Source organism: Dama dama, chromosome X (assembly GCF_033118175.1).
Source record: "Dama dama isolate Ldn47 chromosome X, ASM3311817v1, whole genome shotgun sequence".
NCBI classification, from domain to species: Eukaryota; Metazoa; Chordata; class Mammalia; order Artiodactyla; family Cervidae; genus Dama; species Dama dama.
Genome location: NC_083714.1, coordinates 71,457,354 through 71,480,118, shown reverse-complemented (window position 1 = coordinate 71,480,118; position 22,765 = coordinate 71,457,354). Strand labels below are relative to the sequence as shown.

The 22,765-nt window shown below is 34.6% G+C and overlaps 1 protein-coding gene across 6 annotated transcripts in view; it reads left to right on the top strand.

Annotated features, from left to right (window-relative positions):
- The window catches only part of PCDH11X (protocadherin 11 X-linked), a 904,836-nt gene that overhangs the window by 407,620 nt on the left and 474,451 nt on the right, over nt 1–22,765 (top strand). For 2 of the 6 annotated variants that reach the window (XM_061136646.1, XM_061136651.1), the window contains exon 4: nt 9,492–9,521. The exons of the other annotated variants lie outside the window; for them this stretch is intronic. In XM_061136646.1, the coding sequence (XP_060992629.1) occupies nt 9,492–9,521 (30 nt within the window). The remainder of the gene's footprint in view (nt 1–9,491; nt 9,522–22,765) is intronic. 6 annotated transcript variants of the gene reach the window in all.

The window sequence follows — 22,765 nt, the reverse complement described above, 5'->3', positions numbered from 1 at the left end:
ATTTCAGGACAAGAGTAGGGTTTTGAAAAAGCCAGAACGATTATGTGAGAGCAAGTGCAAAAGTATTCTACCCCAACCCTGTCTTCAATAAGAAACAGTGGATTTGGTATCATCCATGATATTCTGCTTCTAGGTCATTTTGGGAATATTTTACTCTTGTTTAGCTTTGTTAGATCAATTCTAGTATCAATTCTGAATAAAGCATTGTTTTTTTTTTCCCCTTTAGTTTGGCTCTCTTTCTGGTGCTACATATAATCTCTGCATGTTCCAAGATTCAGGACCCATGAAAAATCATTTCAGCTGGATTTAATCCAGTACTCTCAATCCCTTTCCCCCATATTCAGCAAATGCAATGTCATTGTTCCATGGGCTTCCCTGATGGCTCAAGGGGTAAAGAATCCTTGGAATTCAGGAGACACAGGAAATGCGTGTTTGATCCCTGGGTCAGGAAATGGCAACCCACTCCAGTACTCTTACCTGGAAAATCCCATGGACAGAGGAACCTGGCAGGCTACAGTTCATGGGGTTGCAGAGTCAGACATGATTTAGCATGGACACACACACACACACACTATATGGTAGGTGGACTTGAATAAATAATAATTTGGCAACCATTTTTAAAAGTTTCATTCAGAGAGAATTTCCTTAACGTATTTCAAATTATGTGTAAATTCATATCTGGACTACTGGAGGGGGTAGCCATTCTCCTCTCCAAGGGTTCTTCCTGATCCAGGGATCAAACCCAGATCTCCTGCATTGCAGGTAGATTCTTTACTGTCTGAGCCACAAAGGAAGACCTATATCAAGACATAGATAACTTTTCAACCCTTTGAAGGGATGAGTTTGGCAATCTGTTCACTGATATCATAGTAACAAGGAATAGCACATTGAGTTCATATATTAATAGTAGAATAGTTCATGTTACATAGTTTTACAGACCCAATTAAAATAATTTTGAACTCCAGCATATAGTTTAAAAGATATTTAGACAGGTATTTAATTATAAATTTTCTAATACTTAATTCTAATATTTAGATGGTATTTAATTCTAAAGTTAATAAGTTAAAAATAAAATTATATTGTTGGGAAAGGTGTGGAGAAATTGGAACACTTGTACACTACTGATGGGAGTGTAAAACAGTGCAACTGTTTTGGAAAACTGTCTAGCATTTCCTCAAATGATTTAGCATAGAGTTTTCAGCCATTTCACTCCTAGGCATACAAGTATACCCAAGAGAAATGAAAACACATGTCCAAGCAAAAACTGCTGTATGTGTTTACAAGTAACATTATTCATAATACCCAAAAGGTGTAAATAACTCAAATCCCCATTAATTGATGAGTGTTTAAGCAAAACATGGTATATCTACATAGTGAAATATTACTTGGACATAAAAAGGAATGACTTATTGAAACATGATGTACCATAGCTAAATCCTGAAATCATTATGATAAGTGAGAGAAACCAGCCACAAAAGGCTGCATATTACATGCTTTTATTCATAAGTCCAGAACAGAGAAATATAAAGTGAAAGTAAGTTAGTGGTTGCTTAAAGCTTGGGAGAAACAAAAGGTTGGGGTGACAGTTAAAGGATGTGGGGTTTCTTTTTTTTTTTATTATTTTTATTTTTTTTTTCCAGTGGGTTTTGTCATACATTGATATGAATCAGCCATGGATTTACATGTATTCCCAATCCTGATCCCCCCTCCTACCTCCCTCTCCACCCAATTCCTCTGGGTCTTCCCAGTGCACCAGGCCGGAGCACTTGTCTCGTGCATCCCACCTGGGCTGGTGATCTGTTTCACCATAGATAGCATACATGCTGTTCTTTTGAAATATCCCACCCTCACATTCTCCCACAAAGTTCAAAAGTCTGTTCTGTATTTCTGTGTCTCTTTTTCTGTTCTGCATATATTTTTCTGTTCGTTATCACCTTTCTAAATTCCACATACATGTGTCAGTATGCTGTAATGTTCTTTAACTTTCTGGCTTACTTCACTCTGTATAATGGGCTCCAGCTTCATCCATCTCATTAGGACTGGTTCAAATGAATTCTTTCTAATGGCTGAGTAATATTCCATGGTGTATATGTACCACAGCTTCCTTATCCATTCATCTGCTGATGGGCATCTAGGTTGCTTCCATGTCCTGGCTATTATAAACAGTGCTGCGATGAACATTGGGGTGCACGTGTCTCTTTCTTTTTTGAGGTGACAAAATACTCTAAAATTAACTATTATGACGGTTGCAGGTACCTGTGAATATGCAAAATAACACTGAATTTATCCTTTAAATGGATGAATTCTACAGTATGTAAATTGTATATCAATAAATGTGTTAATATGAATCACGGCAATAAGAACTAATATATATATACTATTAAAACCGCCAACTACTGTTCAATGCTCCTAGTTTATTTTAACCCTTGTAACAAATACTGTAAGGTAGGAACTCATATTTCTCAGTTCTATAGATGATTAAACTAAGCCAAAATGACAAGAAGAAGCATGCCTGGGGTCACATAGGTAATAAGTGACTGAGGCAACAGTTGAATCCAATCACTGAAGCTCTAAAATTTGTACTTTCCAATAAGAGTCATAATCAATTATGCCCCAGCTCTAATTATCTATGCAATTAAAAAATATAGGAATATCTTGTTATTTAATTCAATCTACAGATATTTATTGCAAGTCTCCTTAGTATCAGGCACTGTTTTAGGCATTAAGAATATAGCAGAATTCCAAAACTTAAAATGACAAAATGTGTGCTGCCATGGAGATTACATTCTAGAACTTTGGAATCCAGAAGAGCTGAGGTGAAAGCTTACAAGTATAGTGACTAAATAAATTTTGTCACCTCTTTGATTCACATATTCCTCTTTGTAAAATGGGAATGATAATTTTCTCCCATCAAAGTGTCACTATATCATTTCAGAGAGATGACACTTGTAAAACATTTACTGAAATGCTTCACACTCAATAAATGAAAGGTGATGACACCAGTGGCAGTGAAAGTTATAGCAATATTATTCCTGTCAATGTCACAATCATCACCACCGTCATCATTGAGTGTAGCCTCTGAGTTGTGTCCAACTCTTTGCGGCCCCTTGGACTATAGCCCTCCAAGCTCCTCTGTCCATGGAATTCTCCAAGCAAGAATACTAGAGTAGGTTGCCATTTCCTTTTCCAGGGGATCATCCTGACACAGGGATAGAACCTGCATCTCCCACATTGCAAGCAGATTTTTACCGTCTGAGCCGCCAGAGAAGCCCATCATGATCATCATTAAATGTAGCTAATGCCTTGGTTTTAGTGTAGGAGGAAGATACAGTTTTCTAAAGTTTTGCTTGAAAAATTCATATAGCTACTTGTGAACTTAGGACTGAAACCCAATGATCTTCTGATTTCAAATTTCATAATCTCTTTACTGATGAGTTGACACTATATATACAACTTTTATACCAATCTGAAATTTAGAAAAAAAAAGAGAATAAGGCAATAAAAATACCTAGATATATTCTCATAAATGTGTTCTATTGAAATGGTGATTTACATTTTAGAAAGAAAATAGTAAACATGTTGAGTACATTTAAGTTTACTATTTTTATTAGATTCACCAGTATCTTTCCACTGAAGCCAACAGCACTCTAAGTTGATAATTGAATAAATTTCTGAAATAAATGTCACATGTACCAGCCTACTAAAAAATAAACTAGGCCATGGTAGTTGCATGGAGATTTAAACCAAGTAAAAATTATACTTCACATTCTGGTATTTTTAAAGTGTATATTAGGAGGAGGGATAGGCTTACCTGATATAGTATTAATATTAGACCTGATTCCTTAGGCTTCTAACTTGTTATATTATAAACACACATGCACCATAAAGACTTTTTTCTTTAACTTCTCACCCAGTTTTGGCCATTTGTTAGACAAATATTTATTCGATATCTACTCTGTGTATACAATCATAAATGCTTTCATTTTGACTATGCCACTCAGAAAACTTACCATCACAGCCCTGCTCGTGTCATCAGAAGTGCTTTTTGTTATTTTTGACCACAGTGAACATCTCAATTTGCCATTGCACCTGATCCAACTGACAAAAACTGAGTCACAATTGAATGGACATAGAGATTATCATACCAAGTAATGTAAAGCCAGGGAAAGAAATATAAATATCATATAATATTTCTTATATGTAGAATCTAAAAAAAATAAATGATACAAATGAACTTATATCGTGGTAGTGGTTTAGTCCCTAAGTCATGTCCGACTCTTGTGACCCCATGGACTGTAGCCCACCAGGCTCCTCTGTCCATGAGAGTTCCCAGGGAAGACTATTGGAGTGAGTTGCTATTTCCTTCTCCAGGGGATCTTCCTGATCCATGGATTGAACCTAGGTCTCATGCATTGCAGGCAGATTCCTTACCAACTGAACCACCAGGGAAGCCCAAGAATTTATATATGAAACAGAAATAGACACATAGACATAAAAAGCAAATGTACAGTTACAAAAGGGGAAAAAGGGGAGAGACAAATTAAGAATTTGGGATTATCATATGCAGACTACTATATGTAAAATAGATAACCTACTGTATAGCACAAGGAACTATACTCAATATTTTGTAATAACCTATGTGGGTAGAGTATGAAAAGAATATATGCATATATATATGCTATACTGAATCACTTTGCTGTACACCAGAAACTAACACAACATTGTAAAGTGACTATCATTCAGTTAAAAAAAATTAATGATTGTTGATGCTTTATTGAGTGATCATCATAATAAGCTTTAAAAGCTATCTATCCTTATTAAATGAATTGTCTCTGTACACATACCTTTCTATTTCTTTCCTAATCAGCAGGCAGAGTAGTAATTAAGGATAAGCTCTGGTGTCTTTGTTCTCTAACATATTTCTTCCTCTTCCTGTTACCTGTGTTCAGAAATGTGGTGTCCTTGGTGTCTAACTTTAGTTCCTACAACTTTTACTCTGTCAATGGGGCTTCTCTGGTGGTTCAGGTGGTAAGGAATCTGCCTGCAATGCGGGAGACCCAAGTTCGATCCCTGGGTCAGGAAGATTCCCTGGAGAAGGGAGTGGCTGCCCACTCCAGTATTTTTGCCTGGAGAATTTCATGGACAGAGGAGCCTCGTAGGCTACAGTCCATGGGGTTGCAAAGAGTCAGACAAGACTGAGTGATTAACACTCCATCTATCATTGGCCTTAGTGATCAGAAATTCTTAATAGTTATACTCAAGAGGATATATGCTCTGCAAGCAACAGCAATACTTGAAAGCAGAATGAAGGCAACAACTGTACTTTATGCATATAAGCAAAGGAAGAGAAGTAGTATACCTGGAGGTGGGTAAAAGAAGGAACTAGGATTTCTCAGAGAACCTGCAGGGAGGCCATACTCTTTTGGGTTAGAGATCACTTCTTGACCTCATACCTTGTTCTTGCTGTGTTCGTTCTGAACGCACAGGTTGAAAACAGACAAAGATAAAATACGAAAGCACATGGATATTGAGGAATACCAAAATCATTTGATTTTATTTCTTTCAATTATATGAATACAGTTACAGCCTCAGTGTATACTTGAATAACTCTTCACTGTGATGACTTATCTGCCCCCATATTCTACTATGCTAATTCTGTGTGATACAGAAGAGAGCTAACTAAAATTTAAGGTTGATCTCTTAGTTGGATCATTCTCTTGATATTAACATACTTGCTCCTCTTCTGCTCTATATATTACCCCTCTTTCTAATGAGTCAATCAGCTCTATCAATCTTGAAAGTTAGACAAAATAGGAGAAATATTTATTTATTGGTAGTAAGAGAATTTATTTACACTTAGAGGTTGATAAGAATGTGTGAAAACTACTCGATGAGTGTATATTATAGAAATTTCTGAGCTCATAAAGTTCAGACTGGTGAACTTTTCTCCCCCCTTCACTATATATAATTTAGTTTGGACAGTGATTTTGTTGATTCAATATTCATCTCTTGGGGTTATTTTTAAAAAAACATAAAATGATTAAAAATCCATGTCCTCATTAAAATAGAAGTTGCTTTTCAGCATGTGTTTTCCCTTCCAGAATTGATTTTTTAAAAATGTTTCTATCATCAAATCTGGTATCAAAATGCCAATCTACTCACATGCCTGTCAATATATTTCTGTGTTGTCTTTTAATTCTAATGCTTGTCTAGTTGTCATGAGAATGGCCCACTTATAGTGACAGACTGTGTTATGCCTATGTGGTAAGAAAACTGCAAAGACTATCATTTTAATATTTCCCACTTGATCTATTTTGGGCTTTTCTCAATAGAAATTCTCAGAGAAGGGCAAAAGTAGCACAGCATAGGCAATTGCTCTTAATTAAAATGTATAATTTAAGGAAATAAACACATATTCTGGAGTTGTCTTTTTTCACTGCAGTGATAAAGAAGTGCTCTCCTCAATATTTGACTAGCCTTAATTATTGTCATTAATTTTTCAATAATCCACTGATTTTCTGAGATAGATATAACTAATGTTTTCATATTTTCACTTGTCTTGCTAAGAATTTTGAGTTGCTCAGTAATAAGTGGTAAAACATCTAACTAAAATCTACTGTGTTCTTGAAAGTAAATTCTAATGGAGCAAATATAGAGAGATTTATTGTTCTATAAAAGAAAGAAAGGTATTTCTTTTAATGTATTTATTTTAATTGGAGGCTAATTACTTTACAGTATTGTAGTGGTTTTGCCATACATTGATATGAATGTTATATTCTTAGATATGGATAAAGTTTTGAGTGCTTTTTTGTACATGGTATTATTTCTGTAGGAAAGTTGATATTTTTAACCTGTTATTTAAGAATTATCACTCATAATAAAGGGATATGTAAATACCAATTGTTTAAATACATTAAAATCCAAGGAATTTTTCTTCAAAGAGATTATTCAAAGCATTATGCTCAGACTAAGGCTTCACAGACAAATGAAATTCTAACACAGAGCCATTGATGGCTGAATTTGATCAATGCATAAGAACAATATGAATATTTAAAGTTAAAAATAACTATCCAAAGTGGAAAGAAAAAAAAAAAGCACACTTTGATTTCCTTATATAATAGAATTGTGCCTATGTCAGGATATCTGCCTCAAATATCAATTTTGCAAACTTAAGTTATATTAAAATGACAGGAAAAAAATATATATAGATATACCCCTTTTGGTCTGAGAATAAGTCATTGGATAACAAAATATAGAGCCTTTGTTTTGTTTCAAGGCAAATCATGCTCAGAGAATGAGATTATCTTTGCCAATATTTTATTTAACACAGATCTACTCTGGGAATTATAATTTCATAAGCCAATAGCATATAGATAATGTCCCTTAATAAGCCAATAAACAAACAACATACCCCAAACCAATGATAGGTTAATTATACTATTGTTCCAGACAAAGGGCATGATGAAAGGAATAAGGGCCAAATTTATCTGAGGTGTACCTTTTTTTTGCAGGAAGGGGGGCCCCTTCCAGAGCCTTAGAGTGAGCTCTTGTCTAACATTTGGAAATGAAATGTCCAAGGAGACACATTTACAGACAAAGCAAAAGATTTTATTGTAAATGGGCGCTTGGGTGGAGGGCAGGAGGGTAACAGAAACAAGAAGGACTGCTCTGCCACATGGTGTGCAGTCTCAGGTTTTATGATAATGAGGTTAGCTTCTGGGTTGTTGCTGATCAATCATCTTTCTTGGCTCATGTTTGATCTGACTCAGGGTCCTCCCTTGTGGTGTTTGCATCTTTCAGCCAAGATGGATTCCAGAGTGAGGGTTTCTGGGAGATTGGCAGGACATATCATCTTCTCTCCCTTTCTTTGACCCCTCCCAAATTCTCCCAGTTAGTTTTCAGTGGCAGCATTACATTCTTTATCAGGACCTCCTGTTTCAAGACAACACAGGCAAGAGGTTATCATTGTGTCTGGCCAAAGCAGTGGGTTTCCTTCAACAGTTCCTTAACATTTCTATGAGATGGCTTTTGGGAGAGAGAGCTTAGCCAACTTAGAATTGATGTTCAGTTGTTATGTGCAAGGATGAAAGTCCCTTGTTACTAGAGCATATCACTAGAAAATGAAGGCATTAATGCTGGCCAGCATGATAATCTCCTTCCAGACCACTGCATGATTGTCACTACTGCTAAGCAGAGATCCACCTTCCTAGGCAGGAGTTAATACTCCAAAGTCAGAGAGCTATTTAGAACAGCAAGAGTCACCTTGTCTGGACTGAACACTCTCAGATGGTTTTCATAGACTCTGGATATTTGTACTCTTAATATCTCCTTGCCATAGTTGCATCTTCATCTGCTCTTAATTGATAAGACCCCAGCAGTGCCCCTTAGTATCTGAACTACTACTGAGTACTTATCAACAGTTGCAAATGTTGATAATGACATCTTGACGTAACAACTTCAGTTCTCTTATCAAAACAATATTACTTTTAAAAACTTTGTTCTTAAATCAAAACAGCTTAATATTTGTAATGAACAAATAAATCTGAAATCATATCAAAGCACTGTACAACAGCATTCATTCCCTTACTATATTTATTGTATCTCTTTTTGTACATACCCTTATTTCAAATTCAACTCTATTTCCTCCCCAATTTTCTGAGATGCTCAAAGAAACATTTACACAACTGTAACTATGGTAGGAAAGTGTGAGAAAATATTAGGAGAAAAGACTTTGGGGACCATAATTAGCTAGAAATGTTAGGTACATGATACTTTTATCATGTGATGTATTCATCCCATACAAAGGAGAATGAATTCAAGGGATACATGGCCTAAATGCTTACAGAGTCTTCAAAACCGGTTTACTGCTCATTTCCTGAGGTTGAATGGGATGAAAAAAGAAGTCTTAAATAAAAGCGAAAAGAATGACTTTACCATGATGGCTGCAAAAAGGATTTAGCTGAATAGAATTGAATTAAGGTGTTCTAAGACCCACAAAAATTAATATTTAGGTATTTAGAGAGAGTATCCAAAGCTGTATAGATATTTATGTTTACTCCTAAATCATGAATCTCCAACCAGCTTAGATTTTTTTTTTTTAAGAAATGTGTTTATGCTTGAGATAAAAACTCATCCATTTTAAAATGAGTGGAAAATAAATGATATAATAAGAAAATATCTTACTGGAAAGATGTCTTTTCTTGGCTAATGCCTATGTGAGCTAAGCATATAACAATTTTTGATGCCAATCGAAGGTTTTATATTGTTCTACATATTGTTGCATGATATTTACAATGTTGTTAATATACTTTTCCTGAAACCACTGAAGAATGCAACACATAAAAATAGTTTCACTAGAAGACCAAAATTGTGTATTATTGCACTGAGAATATTGACATTTTTAATGTACTTGCAATAACAAATTGAAACTGATTTTTTGTTTTTGTTTTGTTTTCCTTTGCTTCCTTTGCCAACGTTTTATCCTAAATCAGCGGAAATCCGAGGGGAAAAAGGCAGTAAAGGTAAGATGCAAATTTCAAAGAAAAGTGACTTCAAAATTTGTTGTGCTATCTTTTCTTAAATTTCTGAAGCTACAGTAGCTACTAAGGGCAGTTAAAACTGTAAGTATTTAAGATGACATATGCTGCAGTTCTGCCTTAAAAGAGCTTCAAGCTGAGCTGTCTCTACATTTTGTATTACTTGCACAGTCCTGGAAGCAATTTTCAAGGCTTATTTTATTTTTCACCAACACTTTCTTTTCCCAGTGTGCCTAAACAACATACTGCTGACAGCATCACTTTGTGAATGTTCTGGTAATGTAGTTACTTTATGATAAATTTTGGCAATAGAAGGGACCATTTTGGTGTCAGTTCACAATTAACCGTGACAGCAAAAGTTAGTAAATATGAAGCATGATGATGCCGGATAAGGTCACAGAGAAAAATACTATAAACATGGTTAATCAGTAGATTGATGTTCTCTGAGAAACTGGGCTTTAAAATGTCATATTTCAATGTGAATTTTTTTTCTAATTGAAATGTAATTGATGTACAATATTATGTTAGTTTCAGATGTATTACATCGTGATTTGACATTTGGATAAATTATGAAATGATCACCACCATGATAAGTCCAGTAACCATATACAATCATATAAGTTATCACAATATGCTGTATATTACATCCACATGACTTACCTGTTTTAAAACTGGAGGTTTCTATCTCTTCTATCTCTCTATCTCTACCTCTTCCAACCACATTTTGTTCTCTGTATCTATGAGTTTGTTTTTGTTTTGTTTTGGTTTTTACATTCTGCATATGAGATCCTACAGTTGTTGTTTTTGTCTGATTTATTGATCTTAGCAAAATACTTTCTAGATTCATCCACGTTGTCACAAATGGCATTTTTAATGGTTGGATATATATATGTACATATATACATACGTACCACATTTTCTTTATCCAGTCATCTACTGATGGACTACTGATGGACACTTAGGTGTCTTCCATATCTTGGTTATTGTGAATAATGCTGCAATGAGAGTTGGAGTGTATATATACATATATATATATATCTCCTAAGACCATGCTGCCAATGTTCTCTTCTAGGAGTTTTATGGTTTTGGGTCTTACATTTAAGTCTTTAATCCATTTTGAATTTATTTTTCTATATGGTGTGAGAAAGTAGTCCAGTTTGATTCTTTTACATGTAGTTGTCCAGTTTTCCCAATAACATTTTTTTGAAGAGACTTTTCATGTTGTATATTTTTCCTTCCTTCAATGTGAAAATTTTAAGTTCTGCTCACATATAGATGAACAGTCTAGCTTTCTAGAAAAATTTGAAGTTTTTTACTATTAAAAAAATAAACTAGGTCACACATATTGTTAAATTTTAATTACCTCATTGATTAGACTGCACCACCACTAAAGATAAAAATAATTCACTGTCATTTATTTCCTAGAATTTATGCCTTGGTTTCTTCACCATGTTTTGAGGTTGAAAGAAATGGGTTTCCGTTAAGCTTATGATGGAAGGTATTTTGGAAATTAAAATCAGTAAGCCTTAAATGCTGCTCATATTAGGAACCAAAACATTGACATAACCATATGCTAGGTTAAATGTGATTTTTTTGTCTGTAATATTAATTATCCTCCTATAGTTTGGGAGACTAGATTTTGTTTTTGAAAAACAACTTACCAAAGGATGATCTAGACTATGCTAGAGGTACTCTGTTAGCCCTGGATGGCTTTATCAAGTGTGAGAATTACCAGAAAATGGTGCCTGAGGAGAATGTCAAAATGTATTTTCACTAGTGTTTGAGAGATAAACTAAAATATCAGCATTTAGAAAATTTTCACTTTCTGAATTTCCAAATGCCTTTCTGAATATCTTATCACTGTGACCTTGGAATGATGACTTTTTGAGAACTAACTCCCCCCAGAAGGCAAAAGGTCATAGAAGAGTTCTACAATTAAAAGGAAGGAAGCAAGGGTAATGAAATGTTACTAGCTATATAAAGTGAAAGAGAGAAGCTCTACAGATTTTAGGTGTTCCAACATTCTCAATCATCTGATAAATTTAGAAATGGACCTGTTTTCTCAGTCATAAGTTGGAATGTTGAAGAACAGAATGGCAAATTTTATCTAGTGTAGTTATTCTATAAATAGAAAAGTATTTTTTATTTTTTAAAAATTAGGCCTTTGTATACAATGTCTGGGAGAAATCAGAAAGTACCTGGCTCCTGAAATTTTAACTTAAAACATTTCAATTGTGAATATTAAAACATTAATATAATCTCAATATAAAGAGCAATGGAAATGGTGGTTTTAGTGAAAGATTTTTTTTTTTTGGTCAAATCAAAGCAAATCTGGGCCTAGGGAGAGATTTTATTCAGAATAGAGAGAAGGGTCTGATCTCAGAAATCTGCAAGTTTTTAAAATCCAACTATATATATATATATATATATATATATATATATATATATATATATTTAAGTTATAAAGAGTAAGCAGAAATAAACAGAATTTTTAAATAAGAAACTGGACAAGCATGATAAGTGACCAGTGAGATCCACCAGGAAAAGTGTCTTGCTGTGGTCTGCTGATTCCCAGGAGACCCTCATAAAGGGGATGTGTTCCACAGTTTTAGTGCTTGCTCATTGCTTGGGAGCAACCAGAGCTCTGACACCTGGAAGAAAGAGAGATGCTTGACTAAAGTTTGATCAAGACAAAGTCTTGTAAGAGAAGGAGGTGGCAAGGGAATGGTCATATCCCAGGTCTCAGGCAAGTCCCTGGGATGGGCCCCCAAGGGAAGGTCTTTGGCTTTGCACAGTCAAGGAGTCCAAGTAGAATAGAAGCTAATTTATTCAGGCAGACACACACTCCATAGGCAGAATTTGTTCCATCTCAGAATGTGAGAGAGCCCCGGGGAATACAGGTTGCTAGTTTTTATGGGCTAGGTAATTTCATAGGCTATCAAGTAGATTATTCCAACTATTTCTGGGAAGGGGCAGAGACTTCCAAGAATTGGGACACCACCAACTTTTGGGTCTTTCACTATTGGCCTCCAAACTATAATGGTGCCAGTGGGTATGTCATTTAGCATATGCTAATGCATTACAATAAGCATATAATGAGGCTCGAGGTCCGCTGGAAGTGAAATCTTCCGCCATCTTGGACCTAGTAGGTTCTAACCAGTTTATGTGGCATCATGTTTTTCTCAACAACTGTGTCATTCTTTTAATGGTTGTGCCCTACCTACTTCTCTCCCGCCTCAAAATCAGAGGATAGGAAAGGGACAGCTGTGAGCAGTTGGTCATTTTTCCCAGCACCTTTCTATATCAAAGTAAACACAGCAACATTAACTCACTAATATTGTGCTTACTCTGTTCAAAGCACTGTGTGTGTGTATGTGTGCATACATATAAGTGCATATATGTATATATCTATACTTCTATACCCACATCTGTGTCTCTATACCTACTACAAATTTAGTCTTAATGAGAATCCTATAAACTCTTTTACAGATGAAGAAATCATGGTACAGAGAGCTTAAGTGACTTGCCAGAGTATAGAGCTCACAAATAGAAGAGATATGGTTTGAATCCAGACAATTTGTCCAGAATACCTTTTAAAAAAGAAAAGAGAAAAACTTGAAATCATGAAACAAATACTTCTTTCATATCAAAATTGTTTTTTATGTGTGTGTTTTAGTAATTACCCTGAATATGTTTAATGTTTTAAGATGCTTCTGGAAGAATAATAGTTTTTAAAAAAAATTACCTCTGTCATCTCTGATGATGCTACTTATCAAGCCCTTTCACTCCATACCTAGCTTGATGTAATATGGTTAACATATATTATGGCGATTAGGTCTGTCCTCTGATGCCCTTTATTTTTGGTTCATTGCATTTATATATACATTTGATTTTGGATATTAAATTCATATTTTGGATATTAAATTCAGGAAGCTATAAACCTTAAATATATAGTGTCAGAATATTCATTAACCTTGGATTTATTGCAGATGTTTCCATAAAAAGTTCAATAATCTCTTGAACCCTTGAACTTCACCTATGTAGGCTTTTAAATTTAGATTATAAAATATGGCTTTTATTTTCAGTTTAATTCAAAGTGAAAAATATAAGGTTCCTGCATTTGTTAAAAAAAAAAAAGGGGGCCCCATATTAGCCAAGACTGAAGTTTCTAAATGAATGCTTTGTCCTAGAGTCTCAAACATCAAAGGACCTAGAGTTGCTCAATGACTGCCCTAGCTATTTACATTTAAATGACTTCAGAGGCCTCACCAAACAGACTAGTTTTAGATTCCAAATCAGAGGTTCTTTTTTTTCTTTTTTCTTTTTAGATTCCAAATCAGAGGTTTAAGGTACAAAGATAGACAAGTTTTTCTACCTGCCCTTTAAAAGATTACATTTCATAAAGAAGCTAGTGACATTCAAAGAGAAAAAGCAAATGCCATACTCCACAGTGCCATCATTCTTTAGTATGGGAGGGCTAAGAGTTAATTAAGGGGAAACCACATTTCAATACATAACCACCTGTGATTGAATAAAGTACTGTTAGCTACGTTTATTTTCAACTTGAGAGAAGTACAATTGCTTGGACCTGGTTAATATTAAAACAAAGTAACGTTTCTTGCTCAAACACAAACTGGTTCCCTTAGTATTAACCTAAAAATTTCCACTTAGACTTTTTTTTTTTCCCAAGATCCCTCACCCTTTAGCTAAGCCTGAGTCCAAATTGCCCTCAGGGTTTGCACAAATGCCCATGCTCGTTAAAGAGTATGTTCACAAAAGTTCTAAACTGAAGGTGGCAGAAACAGAACTGAGTGAGGTCCTCAAAGAAGTATATTTCTTATTTCTTTATATTTGCCTGAGGTGAATTTACAAAGTGGCTTCTTTCAGACTAGGCTAGTGGGTATCAGAAAGAGTAGCTATAGTCAAAAAGCAAATAAAAACCATTGTCTGTCATTGGCCTCTCCTCTTCCAGACCTCTGGTGTTTGTGTAACCATTTGCTCCAATGCTACATGAAGAAGAGGGAGGCAATGAGAATGTGGAAGAATATATATATATATATATTTTTGAAATATATATATATCTGAAAATATATATATTTTTAACCATTTTAGTGGTGTCTCCATGGCACTTCTTCTTCCCTTATCCTATTCAATAATCCAAGAATATTGGGAAGTCTCTTTTTTTTGGGGGAGGGGGGAGTTTCTTCATAATAAATCATCCTAACTGTATAATTTAGGAGTTTGAATACAACACAGCATATTGAGATATTTTTTAAAGGTTATCTCTAAATGAAACTAATTTAAGAGTATGTTTATGAAGAGATGTATCCACAAGCCTTGGCTTTAATGAAATATTATTTTATACATACTTTTTACAGCATGATAAGCTAACAAATGCATGAAGCTAAATCTACAGCAATTGTAAATGCTATTTCTTTTATACTAAATAGTTTTCCTTATCAAACATTCAATTGAATGTTAATAATGCTATGAGAAAGTTAAATCACACTAAGTGCTCTAATTTAGCATTATCACCCACAAGCAAATCTATTTACCTTTTTCCTACATATGTTCCATAGATAGGATCTTACAGGGACATTGTACTGCAGGTATATTCTGAGTCTTTTGGTAGTGTCTTAACAGCTTCTTATTTTGCTTTGGAATAGATTATTTAACTCAATGGGTAGTGACTGAAAATTTAGTAGCCAAAAAAGTGACAGATAATTTGAAGGATATCTCTGGTTTGATCTTTGGATTCTCCTTCTGTGCTTATTCAAGACTTCTGCTTGCATCTGATATTCAATGTTAAAACTGTTAATGTAGTTATCACCATAAATAAATATCTATGTTGTCTTACATGCTTGTTTTTGTTGATCTGTTTTTAATTTATTTTCATTGCTGGGTTTGTTGATCCTATAGCCCTTATATACAGTGATTACAAGGACTCCATGATTTTGAATTATTTCTCTTTTTATTACCATAACTTGATTATCTGCATTGTATTATTCTATCTGGTTAACTTGAACTTTTCCTTCTTAGGTCTTCTAATTGTTCATATCCCAATTTATGAGATTTATTCCTGGTTATATTTCTTTCCCCATCTCATCATTGCCATTCTTGACTTTTCATTCTTGGATTCTCACTTTGTTTATAGTGCCAATTTCCAACTATAGTCCCATCACAGGTCATATTCTCCATAGGTCACTGAATACTCTTTGGCAAAAGGAGAAAAAAATCACTAAATTGTACTTACTACACATTCACAGTATTAAACATCCCCTGTGGCTCTAGGTATTGTTGAGAAGTCTTTCTATGCTCCTTTTCATTAACTTTATGTCCTGGGGCTTGAATGACTGTCCCAAACCTTTTCAACTATCTTCAAATTTCTTTTACAACTTCCAACCCTGAATTACTTTAGGTCCTACTGTCCTAAGACGGAAACCATCTTAGTAACCCCAATATATCTCTGATTTTCTTTCTAGTGTCTTACTTGCTCCCTTTTAATTGTTGAAGTATCTAGCTCTTTAGTCTCTTTCTACACGCCACTTCCATTTTTCCTTTAAATATACATAAATGCCATTTGTCAAGGAAAATAAATGTGAAATAGCCACCCCTCCAAGTAGACTAAATACTCTTTAGTCATTGCTGCAATTTACTACTAAATTGAGAGAATCATATCTATTAACTGCATTTTCCCACCACACATTTTTTGCTATAATCTATTAACTTTCCTTCCAGTTGAAATATAACCCTTTCATCATTTGTCCAATATTTTCTGCTTACTATCTCCAGAATTTCTGTTACATTTGACATTTTAAAAACTGTCCCTCTCTCAGTATTTCTGGGAAGCTTTCTTCCATAAAGCCGTCTGTGATCTGTCCATCCATTTCTACACATAAACATGGTGTTCAAAACTGGATTGTGAGTTCATGTTAATAAAGAATGTATTTCTTCCGTATCCTTTCAATTCCCAGTGTAGAAAGTGAAAACTTTTCCCTATTAGATCCTTTGGCTCGTCTAATAATTAAATTGATATAAGACAGATTAACAGGAGAAAACCAAATTTAATTTCATATGTATGGGAGCTCAAAATGCTCAAAGAAGTAACCAAAGCAGGCAGCTTTTACACCTTTCAGATAAAGAAACAATAAATTTGTGAAGAATTGACAATATGCAGGGATTTGGGTTTGGGGTAGTAAACTTAGTAAAGAAGTAAGGTAGCAAGGATTTTCTGTGCAACCTTTCAGCCCAGACTTCTTTGACTCTGGTGATGAGAATCTCTATCTTTCTCCTTGAACAGGAAAGATATCTTTCACATTGGAGATTCATTTCCTGTTATTAAAGGGACAAAGGAAGGTCAGAGTGTCCTTGCACTTGCTGTTTCTTGTTAATTTAATTCAAAATAATTAATATGCTGAAGCAGTATATCTTGGGATGGCCTGCCCTGAACCTATCACTAGGACACTATCCTATCATGTTTACTTTTTTATAAATATTTGCTGTATTTATCTTATTTTAAATTTCCAAATTTTCATGAGCTTAACCGAACTGACTTAAACTAAAGGAAACTGACTTCTACTTTCCCAAAATAAAATGTGGAGTATTCAGCTAATGTAGTAGCAAATGCTTGATTATATAGGGATTTATAAATCTTTTTAGGGTCCTCTAACTTCATGTAAAATATAAGGAAATGCATATCACAAACAGTGAGCTACTCTTTAGCCCTAATTCAGGCAGTTGTAACCTGTTCTTTGGTGTGTGTGGAAGTATCCTAAGAAAATCAATGCTGAGAAGAATCTTCTTTTTAAAACTTCGGTGCTCTGAATATTTTTTTCAAGTATTTTTCTGTAAGGTCCCAACTGACTGAACTGTCCAGTTTGGGCTATTTCTTTAAAAATGTTATTTTTCTTTCCTCTTATGCCAAAAAAGGGGATAGGGGGTGCCTGTACTGTGTCCTCTTCCTTGTCCCTTAGTGAAAAACTCTAAGCCTCTATTGAAAATGTTCTAAGTCTTTTGCCTACCCATTGTCTCACCTTGCAGCATCAAAATTTCACCCATTATATCTCTGAGAAACAGATGTTTTCACTCTGTGTGTGGCATAGTACTGAGGACAGTCTGAAATAAAATCATACATATTCATTTCAATTGTATGCCCTATTCTGAATGTATGGGAAACAATAGACAGTGCCTTCTTAAGTAAAATAAGTCAGAGTTTTAAAAGGTTTTGAAATATATTTTATTCAAAGAAGTAGAAAAGAAGAAAGCAATTTCAAGGTGTATTTGAATAGCACCCTTATGTGTATTAAATACACTATTCCCAGGTCTTTAGCTTTACAATACTGTTAGGTGTAGTTGCAAATTCAGCCTATCTTGTATGTACTCTTTCCATTTTCACAGACTGGGCAGTTTTCCATTCCTTTTTTTCTCGTGACTATTGAAAGTCCTTGCTTCTGTTCAGTCAGTGCCATCTGAATCAGTACATAATTTAGATGCCTTGTCTGGTACTGTCTATGAATAACTCAACCCCTGGTACATTGAAACTGATACTCTAAAGTATACTGTTCAGATTAGGATTTATGCCTCTGATCTCAACCAAACAATTGAAACAATTACAATTCTATTCTAAACTTAGATTTTCATATCAGAAACAGTGACATAGATGTTCTCACTGCTAAATTAATGACACCTTTGAAATGGAAAATTCCCCATGTTTAAGTTTATAAAAAGATTTATTTTGCTTTCATCTTCTTTTGGTTTACAGCTTTATTGGAGATATAATTCATCCATTTAAAGTTTTGGTGTTTTTTTAAAGTTTACTTTCCTATTTTTTTATTGTTTTAATTGAAGTATAGTTGATTTACAATATTGGTTGCACTTTAGGCATATCACTTTCTTAATTCATATATTTTGATTTCTGAAAGTAGCTAAGAGAGGAATCTTTCTTAGGCGATTTATTGGATAATGTTTTCTAATAAACTTTGCCAATATCATTGCTATAGAGATATCTGCTGACTACTTTCTTTTGGACTACTAGATAAATCATGTTTATTTCATTCAATCATATGTTTTTCTCCATGACTGAGCTGAGGCCTAGTTATTCCATGATCTATAGCTTTTTTGCCACCAGTAGAGGACAGATTCTATTTCAGTTTCTACTGCATATATGAGTCATGTTCACATATGTTATACCATGTTCTTTAGCAGTGATGCTAATTTTTAATTGTTTTCTAATATCCAAAATTCTGTGATCTTTATAGTAACAAGATATGTAGAATTTTCATTGAGTCTTTCAACCATCAAAAACTCCTTTATTATCTTATTTTAAATATTTATTGTATGTGTTATGTCCCTTAAGCAGCATGATTTGAGGACTAGAACAAGCACACATTAATGACAAATGTTATAAGTAGACTAGACTCATGAAGGTAGATGAAGTCTGGGAATGCATGACAATATCAATTCAAATATTTTATCTTTTTCTATGACAAAATATCTGGATTTAAGAGTGCAGTATGTGCGTGTTAGTTCCTTAGTTATGTCCAACTCTTTGGGACCCCATAGACTGTAGCCCACCAGGCTCCTCTGTCCATGGGATTTTCCAGGCAAGAATACCGGAATGGGTTGTCATTTCCTTCTCCATGGGATCTTCCTGACCCAGGGATCAAACCTGGGTCTCCTGAATTGCACGCAGATTTCTTTACCATCTGAGCTATAGGGAAGTCCCATTAGAGTGCAGTATAAGTGGAGTAATAGTGCCAGTCATCTTTTTTACCAAGCAACATTTATATTGGAAGATTCAGGAATTTTCTTCTGAACATACATTTCTTCAATAGAAATAGTTAGCAAGTGTTGCTAAATCAGACATTTATAAATACAAACAGAAATTTTAGAGTCTTGTATCTTGTGATCATTAGGTTAGATACATTATCTTTGACATACTTCCTTGTATTCTTTTATTTCTCACATATTAGCCCCTCACCATGCATTTAATTTTTAAGGTGGGCAAGTATCCCACTTAACTCAAAGGGAACTCACAGGGAAGCCTCTGAGAATTAATCATCAGATGTTATCTTACCAAAAAGCTATGAACATGTTAGTTAATTTCCTAGCCCATCTATTGAGGATTCCTGTGAAACTAGTCTACCTCATTTACTTAAATTATTTCTTGATGGCCTAAAAGAAGTTTCTAGGATTAACTTTTATGCTTTAGAGACACTAAAGTGATAAATTTTACAGTCTAATGTTGAGGTATAAAGAATTAATAATTCATGATGTCTTGTAACTTACTTAGTCTATGCCTATCACACTACTTGAAACCTAGTAAATATTTAATGAAAATTTGTCATTTATTTAACAAGCATATACCAAATGGCTTCTGTGTGTCAGACTGTGCTTTGTGATGAAAATATCTACGGGTTCAGATAGTTTCTTTGACCTCAAGGACCCCCTTATGTAGTCAGGAAAATAGATATGCAAACTAAAAATTCAATCTTATTCAACTAGCTTATTTAACAATCTTATTTAGCTACTATAATAATCTATTATAGAGTATTCTTCTTGAATAAAAAGAAATTCCACTCATGTGTACTTAAGTTTTCTATCAGGCTTACTCATTGAGAGGTAAGAGCTTCCATAAATTCAATAACCTTTCTTCAACATATAATGGCTTCTTCTTTATGTTTTTGAGCACCTATATTTTGGTCTCTTTTTAGCTTATATCAGTCACATAAACCACTGTATTTTTATTCTGTTCAAGTAGCATACCCCTTCGCATTGTATTTAACTCCTCCTGGCCTATAGTATTTATCAGATAACAGCTTATTATTTATGAATGAGAGCTACTGTTATCCAAATATACTTTAAACATTGATTGCTGAATGAATTGGGTTTTCTCCTTGAAATGCATAATGCTTCAAACAGTGCATCTCATTACTAACATGACAGATTTTCCTCCTTATTTTCATTAAAACAAGATGTGTAGGGGAGCAAATCTCAAATACTGACCTTTAGTTTTTTTTTTTTTCATAGTAAGCAGTTGTGAATGCAATGCTGTAAATCTCTAGCATTAAAGGAACTGTCTCTGGGATCTGTTTCATATTTTGTAATAAAGGTGATTGTTGGGAATTGTTTGCTGTGTAACTCAGAACAGGTTGTGTATCATTTTTATTGATGAGAAGATACTATCTCTGTAATGCATATGTAAAGTTGTCTGGGTGCTAAATTGATTGAAAACGTTATGCTTTGGATTAGCCATAAAAACTGCAGTGACTATTGCAAAACAGGAAATACAATTACACAGCTGAGGAAAGAAGCCACCTGTTGCAGGAAAAAGATTCACACTTCATAGCAGAAACCAATGTAATAAACTTAGTAAACAAAAGTTCTTAGTGGGTAAAGTTTTTAGCTTTTGTTGGGTTTTGTGAAGCAAGTAGGTAGCAAATACTCAATTAGTCCAGTTGCTTCTCCCAATCTTCTTATGATTGTCAGCTAACATGGCTCACTGCACAGTGATTCTCAAGTGGGGAGGTAGTTTTTGTAGTGTTTCTCAGCTCTGACTATATGTTAGACTCACCTAAGAATCTTTGAAACCTGGCAATACCCAGTTTGCATCCCAAACAAGCACATCAGTATCTCTAGGGTGGGACCCAAGCATAGGTAGTCTCTTAAGCTTCCTAGATTTTTCAAATATTAGACAACATTGAGAACTAATTTACTCAATTCTTACTGTCTTTAATTTAGATTTAGCAAATTTGATTTGTTTCTGTGGCAAAGCCTCCATATAAAATCTTAAGTTTCATTGAGGAAAAAATTGGACTGACTGGTCCTTTCATGAATGTTATGAAAATAGTGCCCTAATTTTATTGAGGTAAAATATAGTTTGCATGCCAAAGTAGGACCAGTAACCACAGAAAGGGCAAGCAATGACCAATAACATGTTTGTCAATGAGGTTAATCAAGCCTAGTAAATATATGCATGTGTGATTGTTAATGATATAAAACCCTCCAAAAAGGCAGTACATGTTTTCAATAGGTTTATTCAGTCCCTGGTTAATAGAGTCCAGTTGGATTGTTTACTCAATCTTACAGTTAAATAGTATTTAAAACATGTCATGATGATTATAACATGGTGAAGAAAGTGAAAGTGTTTGTTGCTCAGTTGTGTCCAACTCTTTGTGACTCCATGGACTGTAGCCTGCCAGGATCCTCTGTCCCTGGAATCCTCCAGGCAAGAATACTTGAGTGGGTAGCCATTTCCTTCTCCAGGGGATATTCCTGAGCCAGGGATTGAACATAGGTCTCCTACATGGCAGGTGAGTTCTTTACCATCTGAGCCACTAGGGAAGCCCATGGCTATTGCATACTTTAATATTGCATATTTTAAATCTAGGTATTGAGTAAGGATAGTAATGTGCCCATTTATTTATGCTGATCCAAATAACAACCATGATATGTATGGTTTTTGATATTTTGTTGTTATTGAATGAAGTGTTGAAATAATGTTTTTCATGGCACTCTCCCAAGTCAAGGTAATAGTGTATTAAATGGTAAAGTGTCTGCCTGCAATGCAGGAGAACTGGGTTCAATCCCTGGGTTGGGAAGATCCCCTGGAGAAGGAAATGACAACCCACTCCAGTACCCTTGCCTGGAAAATCCAATGGACAGAGGAGCCCTGTAGGCTACAGTCCATGGGGTCGCAGAGAGTCAGATGCAAACTGAGTGACTTAAATGTGGTCATTAGAAATCTATTAACATAAACTACACAATCCCTATCAAGCTACCAACGGTATTCTTCACAGAACTAGAACAAATTTTGTATGGAAATACAAAAAACCTCGAATAGCCAAAGTAATCTTGAGAAAGAAGAATGGAACTGGAGGAATCAACCTGCCTGACTTCAGGCTCTACTACAAAGGCACAGTCATCAAGACAGTATGGTACTGGCACAAAGACAGAAATATAGAACAGTGGAACAAAATAGAAAGCCCAGAGATAAATCCACATACCTATGGGCACCTTATCTTCGACAAAGGAGGCAAGAATATACAATGGATAAAAGACAACCTCTTTAACAAGTGGTGCTGGGAAAACTGGTCAACCACTTGTAAAAGAATAAAACCAGAACACTTTCTGACACCAGACACAAAAATAAACTCAAAATGGATTAAAGATCTAAATGTAAGACCAGAAACTATAAAACTCCTAGCGGAGAACATAGGCAAAACACTCTC